This window comes from Odontesthes bonariensis, chromosome 12 (assembly GCF_027942865.1).
Source record: "Odontesthes bonariensis isolate fOdoBon6 chromosome 12, fOdoBon6.hap1, whole genome shotgun sequence".
Classification (NCBI taxonomy): domain Eukaryota; kingdom Metazoa; phylum Chordata; class Actinopteri; order Atheriniformes; family Atherinopsidae; genus Odontesthes; species Odontesthes bonariensis.
The window spans coordinates 392,237-407,702 of NC_134517.1; the positions used below are offsets into that span (position 1 = coordinate 392,237).

Consider the following 15,466-nt stretch of genomic DNA (forward strand, 5'->3'; position numbering starts at 1 on the left):
CTTTATAACTGGACTCTCCGATCATAATCTGATACTAATGGCTAGAAAAGTAAATGGAAAGAAAGGCTCTGTTTCTGCACAGAGCATGGATTATATGAAGATACCAAAGAATAAAAAGGAAGATTTTAAAAATGATGTGCAGAATATAAAATGGGATGAATTAATGAAATCAGATAATCTGGACTTTACTAGCCAGTACTTTGTGGATAAACTGCATAAACGTATTAAAGAATTTTCAAAAATGTCTAGAAATAAAAATAAAAGGGCTTCCCTTCCGTGGATAAATGAAAGTATACTTCAAATGATGAAAGAACGAGATCAGATCCTAAAAGCATCATTGAAGTCTAAATTGACAACTGACAGACTTAAATTTACATCAATAAGGAATAAGGTGACAAAAGAACTTAGAAAAGCCAAGGCAAATTACTTCCTTGAAATAATAGTAAATAATAAGGGAAACTCTAAAATGACATGGCAGCAAATAAAGAAACTATCTGGACAAAACAATGCTAGAAAACAGATCGAACTGAGAATTAATGACACACTAACAAATGAGGCAATGGATGTAGCTGAAGCATTAAATCATTATTTTGTTGATTCGGTAGCCACCATTGCCAACAGTTTTTCCTTAAACCAGCAATATGATATCAAGGAACTAATACTAATCACTCAAATCTAAATCTTCAAAAGATGTTTATGAAATGGACTCCGCTATGATCAGGGAGTGTGCAGGTTCATTGATTAAACCAATCACACATATTGTAAATATTTCTCTGACTCAGGGTCGAGGGAGCTTCCCTCAATATTGGAAGCCTGCAGTTGTTGTTCCTATTTTTAAGAATGATGACCCGCAGTTAGTTTCAAATTATAGACCAATAAGTATTCTCCCTGTTATGTCCAAAGTCATAGAAAAGTTAGCGGCGGACCAACTAATTCTTCATCTAAATACTAGCCAACTCCTACATCCGATGCAACATGGATTTAGGGCATACCACTCAACAGAAACGGCAACTGTTTATTTTATTGAAAGAGTTAAGTCTTTGATAGACAGAGGGGGTGTGGTTGGGGCGATATTTCTGGATTTACAAAAAGCGTTTGATACAGTTAATCATAATATTCTTCAGTCAAAATTTGTTCAGTTTAATTTTTCTCAGTATACATCTAACTGGTTTAAATCATATCTTACTAACCGTTCTCAATGTGTTAAAATACAAAATACAAGATCCTCCTTTAAAGATCTTGTAACAGGGGTACCCCAAGGCTCAATTTTGGGTCCAATTCTTTTCAGTCTTTATATAAATGACCTTCCATCTGTGTGCCAAGGCAGTGAGATCCTTATGTATGCAGATGATACTGTCATTTTTATAAAAGGTAAAAATCACTCTGAGGTTGCAGTACAGCTGACAAAAGTTATGATTAATGTTTCAAATTGGTTGAATAATTGTCATTTAACACTTCTAAAACTGTAGCCATGTTCTTTGCTAAAACAAAAAAATCTTATACAGAGCCTGATGTTTTCATTTCAGGGCAGAGAATTCAAATTGTAAATGAATATAAATATTTAGGCATTATTTTGGACAGTAACCTGACTTTCAAGCAACATGTTAAAAAGGTGAGTAGGATCACAAACTTTACACTTAAAAATTTTAGGCATCTTAGAAATTATATGTCAACAGAGGCTGCAAAAATGTACATGTTCTCTCTTATAATGTCACATATTAATTACTGTCTACCAACATGGGCCACTGCAAACTCCACAACATTAAAGCCAATAATTTCTTTACATAAACAAGCTGTCAAGATTTAAAGATAAAAAAACAAGATCTTTTCATCACTGTCCAATACTTAACAAATATAGGCTTCTAAGTTGGAACAATCTTGTTATGTTTAAAAATTGTTGTCTTGTATATAAAATCTGACACAGCTTAGCTCCACCACCACTCTGCAGCCTGCTGCAATTTAGATCATCTGTAACCAGTGTTATTAGAGGGGCTGCTAGAGGTGATTGTGTAGTGCCTTACATGAAATCAACTTTTGGTCAGTCAGTTTTTACTTATAAAGCAGCTGGTCAGTGGAATACAATCCCGCAAAACATAAGAGAGTCCAGTTCTTATAGTTCATTCAAATTCAAATTAAAGAAATGGCTGATAGACAACCAAGTCTGTCAGCATTAGGCTACGGCTACACGAAAACGAAACGAGGTTTTTTTTGAAAACGGGTTCGAAAATTCTTGCGACCACACGGAAACGCGCTGCTGTCCAGACAAAAACGATGAAACGAGGCAGTACACACGCCACTGTGTCACGCCACGCTGTGAGACAATAGAGAAGTGTTAAAATTGGCTCCCAGCGTCAACGTGTGACTGACGCAAAAACGTTTTAGCTGTAACAATGGAAACGAAACGAGGCCGTTTTCAAACTTTCCCACTCTGGAACCCGTTTTCAAAAACTATCGTTTTGGGGTAGTGGGAACGCCGGCTCCGTGTGGCCGCGACAGCGAAACGATAAGAAAAAGTATCGTTTACAGTGAAAAACGTTTCCGTGTAGCCGCAGCCTTAGTGTATGAGATTAGAGGGGTGTGTGTGTGTGTGGGGGGGGTGGTATGCGGATCTCTGGTGTGTGTGTGTGTGGGGGAGGGTATCTTTTGTGGATGTGTGTGTGTTGGGTTTGGGTGGGTTGTAGACAGATGTGTAACACATCTGTTTTTTTATATGTATTGTAATTGTTTTATTTTTTTTTGCTTGATTTTTTTTTTGCTGTAATTTATTCTTTTAATTAATAGGTAATTTTGCCATGCTCCTTCTGGCAGGGGGACTACCAATGGAAACTAGCCTTTTGGCTATAATTGGGTGCATTTACATTTTCTTTGTAAAATGTCAATTAGTGTACACTGTCCCTCTATAACAAATAAAGTTAATAATAATAATAATTAGTAAATATTTTCAGACTAAATGAGATTGTTCTTACTTAGTGTCACAACATTTATTTCAAGCTTTCTTGAAGTGGGCTGTAAAGCATGCAGCTGTTGAAGGCTTTAAGTATCTATCTCCACACCAGAGTGAGGCCAAAGAGCGAAGCATTCTTTTTATGATCGAGAACTAACAATAGCTCATAAAAGGTCAAATAGTGAGTTTTATTCCCCTACCCTGCTTCACTCTTACTGTGTTGTAACTTCTTTATGAACTTCACAGGGAGTCTGTTTGTGTCTGCTGCTCCAACTCATGTCATTTTAACAAGCCAGAAAATATTCAACAGGGTGGAAGTATAATGACTTCTGTGCACCAGGCTTCTGCATTTTTAGTTGGTTGTGTGACACAGATGAAATAGAGAGAGGAATTTGCTTTATCTGTTCTTTGTTCACTGGTATCAGTTACAGCTGCATGTAAGTTAGATTTTTGTTTGATGCTAAGTTTGATGCTAACGGGCTGTACCTGAATGTTCTGCTTTCTGTGACTGCTTTGCATGCAGCTGTCTGCTTGTATCTGATGCTTCATCGTCAACCAAAGCTTCTTTGTTGGCTGTCTGTAGTTTTGAGTCAATATTTGTGTCAGTATAACAGTTGTCACTTATTACTCGGTCGGAAATGCTTGCTGTAGATGATTACTAAAACACACTATCCCCACCAGCACTTTCACTGAAAACCACTGAGAGCCAACATGATCATGGAGACACATGGGTGTAAGAACAGGGATGCAAAGCACCCTCCAAGGATAAGAAAGGTTGATGTTTAGATCAAATAAGCTTAGTGTGAGTTTAGATAACAGAGGTGCAGACGGCTGCCATGTTGAACAGGTCAGATGGATAAGAAGTGTAGAAAGATGTCCATGAGTGGAACAGACTCACAAGCCGAACCCTATAAGGTGTCCAATCACCAGTGATGTGAAGATGAATGGATGTTTGAAAAACAAACATGAATCTGACTGATGACTTGAAGTGAATAAACTTGACTGTGTAGTGTCACCATGGGGGTGGGGAGGGGGTAATATCTGGAATATTATATCAGCTCTGGAAAGTTTATTGTTTGTTGGCTCAGACCAGAAACAGCTGGTGAGTCACATGCTTTCAGTTTCTTTTCCACAAAGTTGTTTGTTTCCATTTTACCAAATGTGCATCAAGTCAAACAGGAAAAATACTTCAAGAGATTTTATAAACTTTTTTTTCTTTCTAAATGAGAAAAATACCGGGGGAAACCTGGCGACAGCCTTGGAAATATGACTGAAGAGATTTCCTGGGAGGCAGAGGCTATAGAATGTTCTCCAAACACCTGTTGCATATTCAGTGTGGTGAAGAGCTTATGTTACAAAGACATGTTATTAATATGCATTGAGCTCTGTCATTGTCCTTTTCTATGATTCTTTTCTTTTGTGGTCTGAAGTCCACACAGGCTCATCAGCTTCAGGTTTATGTGTCCTGATGTATGATGAAGCTTGAGTATGGCAACTACTTCAAAAAGATAAAAGTGGTGTCATCACCCTGTGTGATGAAGACAGCAACAGCAGCATCAGGGGAAGGATTATGCCAAAATTATTCAAATCAGCTGATGCACCTTGAATGGAGGTCATTAATGTGTTGAATACTGTGGAATGAAAATGATATCAAAACATAATCAAATAAAAACATAGAAAATAATCGATTAAATGTCAGATTTTCTCATGTAGAGAATCTAACTGATTCCATTTGTCAGCTGTGTAGAAAAAGGCTGTGTTTTCCCCCCACTGTGCTCCATGTAAAACAGCTTATTTTAGTGGTATAAATAAGTAATTTTTTATGTTTATGCATTTAGCAGAAATGTGAAACAGTTTATTTTACTGGTATGAATAACTAATTGTTCTCTGTCTCCTATTTTTTCTTATCATAGGACAGCAGTTTATGCTGTATTTGATGCAGACTAAGACTTGGTGAAAACAGTAAAAAGATTATCCTGTTCAGTCACAAGAAATCGACATGAACAGCATTCATTGAACAGAACTCAAAATAAACTCCACCGATATCCTCACAGGCAGGGTCGGCTCTAGGCAGGCATATATGAGGGGGCAGTCAGAAATGTGAAGGGGGCATCATGCGTAAATATCAGGCTCCAGAACTTTTTTTTTCTGTGCTTATAGTAACAGTGTTTTCTTCATGGAATTAGCTATGTGTCCAACCCCAACCTGGAGAAGTGGACTGCTCTTTGTCAGGTCTCCACCTTCAGACCTGTCCAACTTGGGTGTCCCACCTGAAGACTGAGCTCCGGCTGGTATAGCTCTTAAGGTCACTGAGGCACGCAAACCCCCTGACCACAATAAGGTGGCAATCCCTCAGGGGAGGGGGGACTGAAAAATAAAAAATTAAATTAAATTAAATATCCTTCATCCAGATTTTAACAACCAACAACTTAACCTTTATCTTAACTGGATGGCCTAATTCTCAAATAAATTTGAAGAATTCACACACTATAGTCAGTATTTACAAAACTGAAGGGTAGTCTTATAAATAAATAAAAAAAATCCCTTCTCAAACTAATTTATAAAACACAACAGATATAGAGAACATTTATATATTTTTTCGGCTTGTTTTTTAGCTACCCAGAACTGGCTGAGATGGTGCATTGCCACTGAAGTCACTGGGTAGCTGAGCAGGCTGCTTTGGGGCAGCACTTGTTGGGGGGGTACAGAAGCAGTGCTTGCTGATGGTAAAGTTGTAGTTAAGCTAGCTGCTGACTCTGATGTACTAGCAGCAGCATCATTGCTACTCCTATTAGTGCAGGCAGGAGCAGCACTGCATTTCTTACAAACTCTGACAAACGGATGCATCACACAGCATCAACTTCCTCTTTGTGAGCTGCTGGAAGCTGGAGTGGAAAATAAGTAAGCCGGCTGTGTTCATACGTCAGGGTGGGTCTGCAGCCCAGGGACAGCGTCTGCAGCCCAGGGACAGCGTCTGCAGCCCAGGGACAGCGTCTGCAGCCCAGGGACAGCGTCTGCAGCCCAGGGACAGCGGCAGCAGCCCAGGGACAGCGTCTGCAGCCCAGGGACAGCGGCAGCAGCCCAGGGACAGCGTCTGCAGCCCAGGGACAGCGTCTGCAGCCCAGGGACAGCGTCTGCAGCCCAGGGACAGCGGCAGCAGCCCAGGGACAGCGGCAGCAGCCCAGGGACAGCGGCCGCAGCGTACGTAATCAACCCACTGACTGAACACCGGTCCTTGCAGCGCCAACGTCAGGCTGGCCCACTGGAAATTGTCCCAGTCCTCCCGATTGGCCACTTCGGTTCTGTGCTGCGCAGCCTGAGAAGACTGGGACAGAGAGATGAGAGGGAGCTGTATCCTGTCCCTTTTTCGGCAGATTTTTCTGCTACTGCAGTTACTTTTGTCAACTTGTAATGTATTAATTTTGGGGTTATATTAAAATGTGCTTCCAAAAATTTTGATTTGAGGGGGCGATGCCCCCTCTTGCCCCTGTGTAGAGCCTGCCTCGCTCACAGGATAGATACATTAGATTAGATTAATGAATCTGTTTTTTTTTAAATCATGCATTACATACATTTTATCAGACTTTGTCCTGTCAAATGTAGGCATATGCTCATGTAATTACAGTTTTGGACACTTAAAGATTGCTGGCGCCCCGGCTTCTGCCATCAGACCTCTGGAGCTGGTTCAGAAAGCTGCTGCTCGTCTGGTGTTCAACCTCCCCAAGTTCTCCCACACCACTCCCCTTCTCCGCTCTCTACACTGGCTCCCTGTAGCTGCAGCATCCAGTTTCAGACTCTGGTGCTGGCCTACAGGGCAGTGGAAGGAACAGCTCCTTCATACCTCCAGGCTGTGGTCCAGCCCTACACCCCCGCCCGACCACTTGGCTCTGCGGCCTCCAGGCGGCCGGTTGCCCCCCTCACTCAGCGGTCCCTGCGCACCATCCACACGGTCACGGCTTTTCTCTGTTCTGGCCCTCCGATGGTGGAACGATCTCCGACTTATGTCAGGACAGCCGAGTCGCTGCCCATCTTTGGCCGCAGGCTGAAAACCCATCTCTCCAGGAAACACTACCCCGCTCCGCCCTCTGAGGACATCACCTGCTTCCTCCCAGCTCCTTACGCACTTATTTGTTTCCTAAATTGTCTTCCCATCTGTCTCTGTACCTAACTTACTGCACTTACTCTAGCACTAGTTATGCTCTTAGCTGTTTGGTTTTGGAAGGAAATGCACTGATGATTTCTTGTGACCTGAAGTTCTTTTGCCTACCGATGTGGAACACACTTATTGTAAGTCGCTTTGGATAAAAGCATCTGCAGAATGACTGTAATGTACATGTACATGTAATGTAATGTAATGTTAAAGATGAGTCGTGTGTGTGTGTGTAGCTCTGGAGTTTTCTTTGGACTTTCACCAGTCCCTATCCTTGTCCCTGCCTGCCACAGGTTTTCATTCCTCGGCTGCTCACGTGCTCCTTGACCTTAGTCCTCTTTCTTCTTCTCGACAGCACTTGTTAAGTGTGACCTTTGCCCGTAGCCTCCTCACGTCATTTCTTTACCGTTTACTGCATCCTGGTTGCGTCCTGTCTTTGATGCCATTATATGCAAAGCTCTCTATGTGGGTCATCGATTTCTATTTTCTGCAGCGTGACACAAATCATTTGCCATGTTCAATGACAGTGCTTGAGCTTCCTTATGGATCTGTAGAAGGAGAGGAGATAAAAAAAAACTTGAACTGTTTACTGCACATCAAGGGTCTTTAAGTCTGGATATTTCAGAGATGTGCATGGAAACTGTCACGGAATGAGGAGATGAAATGACCGAATGCAGATATTAAAGTAAAAACTTGATTTATTTTAATATTTTAAACCACAGGCAAATCCGGAATTCCAAAAACCTAAACTGACAAAACAAAATCCTAAGAACAGACAAAAACCTGACTGTGACAATGAACAACTTAACTTGAACGATGACAAAGCTGACATGAACAGTGACGGTGAGAGTAACGGTCACAATTGCAAACCTGACTAAACAACGTCAGTGATGGTGGCAGCTATAAACCTGAGCTGACAACATGGGTGACGGTAAGGATCTGACAACTGGCACCAACAAACCGGGAAACTAAATACTGAGGAGGGTGATGGGTGAGGGAGTGTAGCTGATGATGAAGGGAGCTGATGGCAGGGCAGAAGAAAGACTGAGGCAAAAGTGGAGAAATGGCAAAACTAAAGACAAAACATAAGATGCTGAACATGACAGAGGCCCTCCCTCAAGGGACAGATTCCAGACATCCCTAAACTGGGTGGGAGGAGGGGGCTCGGAGTAGCAGCTGATCTTATGACAAAAACACAAGATGACAGAAAACATGTTATAGCTGTTAGACAATAGTTTAAAACATTTTAAAGGCAGAGAACTGTGTTTTACTAAATTTGGTTTGATTATATGTTATTTCTGGAAAACACTGATTGTGTCCTTATGTTATACACTGTGAGCGACAGGTTACTGTCTTTCAGGCTGATAGCTGGGGCTTACGGCAAAAGGTAGCAAAATGTAAGGCTGGTAGAGAAGTAAACGTTAGGTTAATGAAGCAACACGGTGTGGTTTTTGAGTGAAATACAAACATAATATTATAATAATGAGCTTTTTCATTCATGTAAGGTGATCAGAGATCCGTTGATAAGGATCTTCAGAGGACAGTGTCTGAATGCTTTATTACTTGTGAGTCATTTTTAAAGCCAATTTTGTGTTGTGATGATTGTTTAATCAGTCATGTACCCTACTCTGCTCAGACTTGGTCCGTGGTCGTTTCCCCCTGACCTTAGTTTCCTATCTTACCCAAGCTCCCTGTAACTTGATTCCTAGTTCTCTCTGGCCTCTCTGATGAGATGTGTCACTCTTGCCTGCTTCAGACAGTTTGGCCTCCATAAAATGCTGCCCTCAGTGTTAACATGGATGGTATTTACTTGATAGGTTCTCAGCCAATTTGAAAAGTACACTGGGTTTGTCTGGGTGGAGTTTTCCCCTTTCAGGATTTGTACCCCTTCTGCCACTCTCCACTGCTGTGATATCGTCTTCCTGGGTTTTGCTTGGTCCTCTTGATCCAGTTTATCTACATTTCAACTTTTACCTTCTGTTACAAGTTGGAGGTCGTTACCAGAATAATAACCAGGTTTCTGTGGCATTTTGATTAACAGTTACAAAGATATGAATAAGAATGAAAACATATTTGATTTTTTTCAAAAGACCATTTAATGATTTGCTTTGATTATGAATTAAAAACCCAGTGTGTGATACCGCAAATACAATAAGGTGTAGTCCAGGGTAAAGTAATTGCTCCTTCGCATCAAAAGCTGAGGCATCCGGTCAGGATTCCCTCTGAAGGATGGATGGATGGATGGATGGGTGGGTGGGTGGGTGGACTGATGGATGGATGGACGGATGGATGGACGGATGGATGGATGGATGGATGGTTGGATGGATGGATGGATGGATGGGTGGGTGGGTGGACGGATGGATGGATGGATGGACGGATGGATGGGTGGATGGATGGATGGATGGATGGATGGGTGGGTGGACTGATGGATGGATGGATGGATGGATGGACGGATGGATGGGTGGATGGATGGATGGATGGATGGATGGGTGGGTGGGTGGATGGGTGGACTGATGGATGGATGGACGGATGGATGGATGGATGGATGGTTGGATGGATGGATGGATGGGTGGGTGGACGGACGGACGGACGGACGGACGGATCGATGGATGGATGGGTGGATGGATGGATGGATGGATGGATGGATGGATGGATAGGTGGGTGGACTGATGGATGGATGGGTGGATGGACGGATGGATGGATGGGTGGGTGGACTGATGGATGGATGGATGGATGGATGGATGGATGGATGGATGGATGGATGGATGAATGGGTGGATGAATGGGTGGATGGATGGACGGACGGATGGATGGATGGATGGACCTGGGCTGGCTTGATCAAAACATCAATTTCTTATCCTCTGATGCAGAGTTATGAACGTAATCTGACATTTTAGAATCTAAGAGTGTCATATTGTCAGCTGTCTGTCTGTCAGATGTCTGGGTCATTTAACAGAATGGTTCTCTGCCTCTCAACCCCTCCCCCATACCCTCTCAGGGGTTCCAACCATCATGTTGAGACCCTCTTCTAATATATGTTGTTGCATGTTTGTGCGTGTTGTTCTTCCTCAGGTGGTGTTCAGTAGATTCTGCAGCCCGTGTGACATTAAGGAGTTATTCTGTTCAGCTGTTGGTGTTCCGAGGTAAACAGAAAGTACACAGACACACACGTTTACCACCATCAACAAACTGTAACCCTATCCTTGTGTTTAACCATAACCAAAAACCAGTATTGAAGTTTTGTCTCATTTGGACCAGGCTGTTACAGCGTGGCTATGTGGTTTTATTGCTCCAGTTTAGATGCACTGGAGCGTAGTTCAGTTATCAACCCGATTCTGGAACGCTGTGGACTGTGTGAGAAAACCTTTAAGACTTTCTGCTTGTTGGTGAGGACCATAAAGGACTGTATTTGTGCTGGTTCTGATGTTGGGATTTGTGTTGTATGGGGGGTGTCGGTCAGAACACCATGAAGCAGTTGTCTCCCTTTTGTTCCTTTATTAAACTTCACACTTCAATTACATGTGCAAGAGCCTCAGTTGGCCGTGTGTGTGGTCTGTAAACACAGAATAAGGCTAATCAACACACTGAGTTAAACTAACAAAATATACTGACTGAAATAATAAATCTTCCAGCATTACTTCAATTAAACATAGCTGAATTAGCATGACATTGCCGTTTTCCTATACAGTAAACCTACAATGCTGATTCTCCGCTTAGCATGCTAATCGCGGTTAGCATGCTAATCTAACAATAGTTGCACATCAACACCACGACATACAAACTCTGAAAACTACCTACTAACTAACTATCTTGACACTTAACAACCCTTACTTGGTTGGAATGCAGCACACAACTCCTCACATGCTATTATCTTGAGGCTGTGATCCAGCCAACCTGAAGTGGTAACTTAGGCTATGTACACACGTAGCCGGGTATTTTTAAAACCGAATGTTTCCCCACCCTCCGTTTATAAAATAATCTGTCTCCACATTACCTCGTTTTCGAAAAAAACTCCTTCCACACATAAACGAACATCTGCGTTTTCACCTGTCTTGACAACCCAAATGCAATTTGCTGTTTTGCGCAATCTGCCCAATCAGCTAAATAATAAAGTGTGCACGCAACTTTTTTGAGCACACTGACAGGTGATCGCATGACAGTGGACTGCCCCTCGATATGAGGACGTAATAATTCCGACGGCGAGAGGACTGAGGACCGGGACGTGCGAAATTGTCACGCCATTCCTCTGGGAGTGACTTGGGCGTGTAAAATCAAGGCAGTAAACAGCGCCTGCACAATAATAACCACCACAGTTCTCAAGGCATCCATGCTTCTTCAGTAAACAAAGGTCGCACTTTAGACTTTAAAGCAGATTTGTTGTTGTTTTGGCGCATATTGTGACGTTCGAAAACGCAAAACTCCGGTTATCTCTGTCTACACGCAGCTGCATAAACGGAGTTTTCAAAAATCTTCACTTTGCCCGGAGTTTTTAAAAACATTCGTTTACGATGCGTTTTTATGCGTTTTCATGTGGATGACAGGTCCAAACGTAGAAAAATATATTCGTTTTAGCAGATACCCGGCTACGTGTGGATGGGGCCTTAACTGAAGCAGCAGAGCTGATGTGCTCCATGCTCCGTGTAAAACTAAACTGAAACTGCACGGGAAGGGGGCGGGGCTAGACGTCAATGTCAGAGTCTTTCTTACACTGCTGCATCTAACTTTCTCTGTGGAACATCATGGTATATGTAAAATTAGGATTTTATTCGAGCAGAGAGACAGTCTGGCAATGCTTTCAGGGATCACCAGTAGTCTTATTGGGCTGATTTTTAGTCCTAGTTTCAGACAAAAGAAAAATAAACTGGAGAAATATGATCTCTCCTGTTAGTTCTCATCAGAACTCTGGCTGCAGCATTTTGGATCAGCTGAAGGCTTTTCAGAGAATATGTGGGACAGCCCAATAATAAAGAATTACAGTAGTCCAATCCTGAAGTAACAGATGCATGAATTAGTTTTTCTGCATCACTCCGAGACAAGATGTTCCTGATTTTAACAATATTACGAAGATGAAAGAAGGCAGTCCTAGAAACCTGTTTTATATGTGAGTCAGAGGACAGATCCTGGTCAGAAATAACTCCAAGGTTCCTCACTGTAGAACTAGAAGCCAAGGAAATACCATCTAGAGTAACTATATAGCTAGACAATTTCTCCCTGAAGCGCTCAGGTCCAAAGATAACGACTTCAGTTTTGTCTGAATTTAGAAGCAGACAGTTCTGAGTCATCCAGGTCTTTATGTCTTTAAGACATGCTTGTAGTCTGACCAACCTATTGGGTTCATCTGGTTTTATGGATAAGTACAGCTGAGTATCATCAGCATAACAAAGCATAAAATATAAAGTGTTATATTTCAAATCCAATTAAATAAAGAAGATGACTGCAAACTAATAGCCATACTTATAAAGCTATGCAGCACACTTTATAAAATTATTTAGACAATTGGTATGTTCCTATGCATTCACAATGGTCGACTAATTTTGATAATGTTGTTAAAGCCATTGCTCTTACCTATTCCTCTAAAAGTTATTTTCTGATGAATTACACGCTCTTGAGAAACAGTATCCTTCCGTTCTGTAACTGTTCTGGAATTGAAGTGTTAGAATCTGACATTGTTACTCATGTAAAACAGAAGGAGAAGTCAGTCCTTCTTTCTACCCATAAGGCATCCTCATTTTTGCTGACCAAGGATACTTTGCTCTGATGGAAGGTTGGAGTTGGAGCTTTTGGTTCTCATCGGTCTCTCTCCCATTCTTCCACATATCAGCTCTGAAATGGAAACTAGTAAAACTTGTAAAACTTGAAACTGTATTTTTGTTTTCATGCAGAAACACTAATTTGTCTCTGCTGGATTCGTCTGGAGCCATGGTGTCCATCGACCCCACCATGCCATACAACACAGAGAGGTATCTTATTGATCTCTTTATGATTATATGATTGTTCAACATAACATTTGTTTAGTCAACTGGTTGACCTGGAGAGAAATGTGGTGTTTTACTTCACCTAAGAACACCGTCTCCACCGTCATTGCTGTTTGACAAAATGAGAAGCTTCATATCTGAATGTATAAAATATATATATGATATAAATATATTCAATTCAATTCAATTAATTTTTATTTATATAGCGCCAAATACAACATATGTCATCTCAAGGCACTTAGATAGTAAGTCCAATTCAAGCCAATTGGAATTCAATTAATTAATAATAATCATAATTCATAAAATAATCCAATTCGTTCATATAGAGCCAATTCAAAAACAATTTCCTAGCTAAGAAAACCAACAGATTGCACTGAAAACTTTTTGTTTTTCGGTCCAATCTCCCGGCCTGAGCGTGCCTGAGGCGACTGTGGAGAGAAACGACTCCCTTTGAACAGGAAGAAACCTCTGGCAGAACCAGACTCAGGAAGGGTGGCCATCCGCCTCCACCAGCTGGGGTATGAGAAGACAGAAAGGGAAGGGGGGGGGGGGGGGGCGCAGCGGCGGCGGCACTGTAACACCATTCAAAGGATATCTGTTGGAACAGGGAAACACGAGTTAATGACCACAATAATATCACATATACATAAAGAGAGTAAAGTGAGGAAAGGTGTGACAGATGAGGCCCCCCAGCAGTCTAGGCCTACAGCAGCTTAACTATGGGATGTTTCAGGATCACATGAGCCATCCCTATTCAAGGTAAACACAAGAAACTTGTGCTAACGAAAAAATAAATAATAAAATAAAGGAGCAGACTCAGTGAGTAATTCCCTATACTCCCTATATAGATCTGCTCCTCACACCACAACAACCATCTTTTTACAGCCACAAGCTACCTCAGCCTCTCACCAACTGCACACCAGTCACAGCGGGGTGGGGATGCAAACCCTGGTTCGGGTAGGGGGAGAAATAAAAGAGGTAAGATAAGCGGGAATGGGATTCAAACCCTGGTTCGGGTAGGGGGTAATGAAAGTATAGAGGGTGCCAGAGGTGGAGGCAGAACAAGACACACTAGCAGATACACTATCAGATTCAACAGACCTAACTATAAGCTTTATAAAAAAGGAAAGTTTTAAGCCTGGTCTTAAAAGTGGAAAGGGTGTCTGCTTCCCGGACATTTACTGGCAGCTGGTTCCACAATAGAGGGGCCTGATAACTGAAGGCTCTGCCTCCCATTCTACTTTTAGAAACTCTGGGAACCTCAAGTAAACCTGCAGTTTGGGAACGAAGTGCTCTGTTAGGAAAATATCTTACAATGAGATCTTTAAGATATGATGGAGCTCGGTCATTAAGAGCTTTATATGTAAGGAGAAGAATCTTAAATTCTATTCTGAATTTAACAGGGAGCCAATGAAGAGAAGCTAAAACTGGAGAAATATGATCTCTCCTGTTAGTTCTCATCAAAACTCTGGCTGCAGCATTTTGGGTCAGCTGAAGGCTTTTCAGAGAATATGTGGGACAGCCCAATAATAAAGAATTACAGTAGTCCAATCTTGAAGTAACAAATGCATGAATTAGTTTTTCTGCATCACTCTGAGACAGGATGTTCCTGATTTTTAACAATATTACGAAGATGAAAGAAGGCAGTCCTAGAAACCTGTTTTATATGCGAGTCAAATGATAAGTTCTGGTCAAAAATAACTCCAAGGTTCCTCACTGTAGAACTAGAAGCCAAGGAAATACCATCTAGAGTAACTATATAGCTAGACAATCTCTCCCTGAAACGCTCAGGTCCAAAGATAACGACTTCAGTTTTGTCTGAATTTAGAAGCAGACAGTTCTGAGTCATCCAGGTCTTTATGTCTTTAAGACATGCGTGTAGTCTGACCAACCTATTGGGTTCATCTGGTTTTATAGATAAGTACAGCTGAGTATCATCAGCATAGCAATGGAAATTTATGCCATGCTGTCTAATAATGTTACCTAATGGAAGCATGTATAAAGTGAAAAGAATCGGTCCAAGCACAGAACCCTGGGGAACTCCATGACTTACTCTGGTGTGTGAGGAAGATTCTTCATTTACAAGAACAAACTTAAATCTATCAGATAAATATGACTTAAACCAGCCTAATGCAGTTCCTTAAATCCCAATAACATGTTCAAGTCTCTGTAATAAGATACTGTGAGCGACCGTATCAAATGCAGCACTGAGATCCAACAGGACAAGCACAGACACAAGTCCGCTATCAGAGGCTAAGAGGAGATCATTGGTAACTTTCAGCAGTGCTGTTTCTGTGCTATGATGCACTCTGAATCCTGACTGAAACTCTTCAAACAGATTATTTCTGTGGAAGTGATCACAAAGCTGAGCTGCAACTATTTTTTCAAGAACTTTAGA

The 15,466-nt window shown here is 41.6% G+C and overlaps 1 protein-coding gene across 6 annotated transcripts in view; it reads left to right on the forward strand.

Annotated features, from left to right (window-relative positions):
- The window catches only part of pde9aa (phosphodiesterase 9aa), a 108,128-nt gene that overhangs the window by 16,691 nt on the left and 75,971 nt on the right, over positions 1-15,466 (forward strand). For 5 of the 6 annotated variants that reach the window (XR_012772525.1, XR_012772526.1, XM_075478866.1 and 2 more), the window contains exons 2-3: positions 10,166-10,236; positions 12,976-13,053. Coding sequence is in view for 4 of the 6 variants with exons in the window: in XM_075478866.1 (XP_075334981.1) it covers positions 10,166-10,236; positions 12,976-13,053 (149 nt within the window). In the remaining 2 variants the exon portion in view is untranslated. The remainder of the gene's footprint in view (positions 1-10,165; positions 10,237-12,975; positions 13,054-15,466) is intronic. The other variant, XM_075478869.1, reaches the window with a different exon arrangement.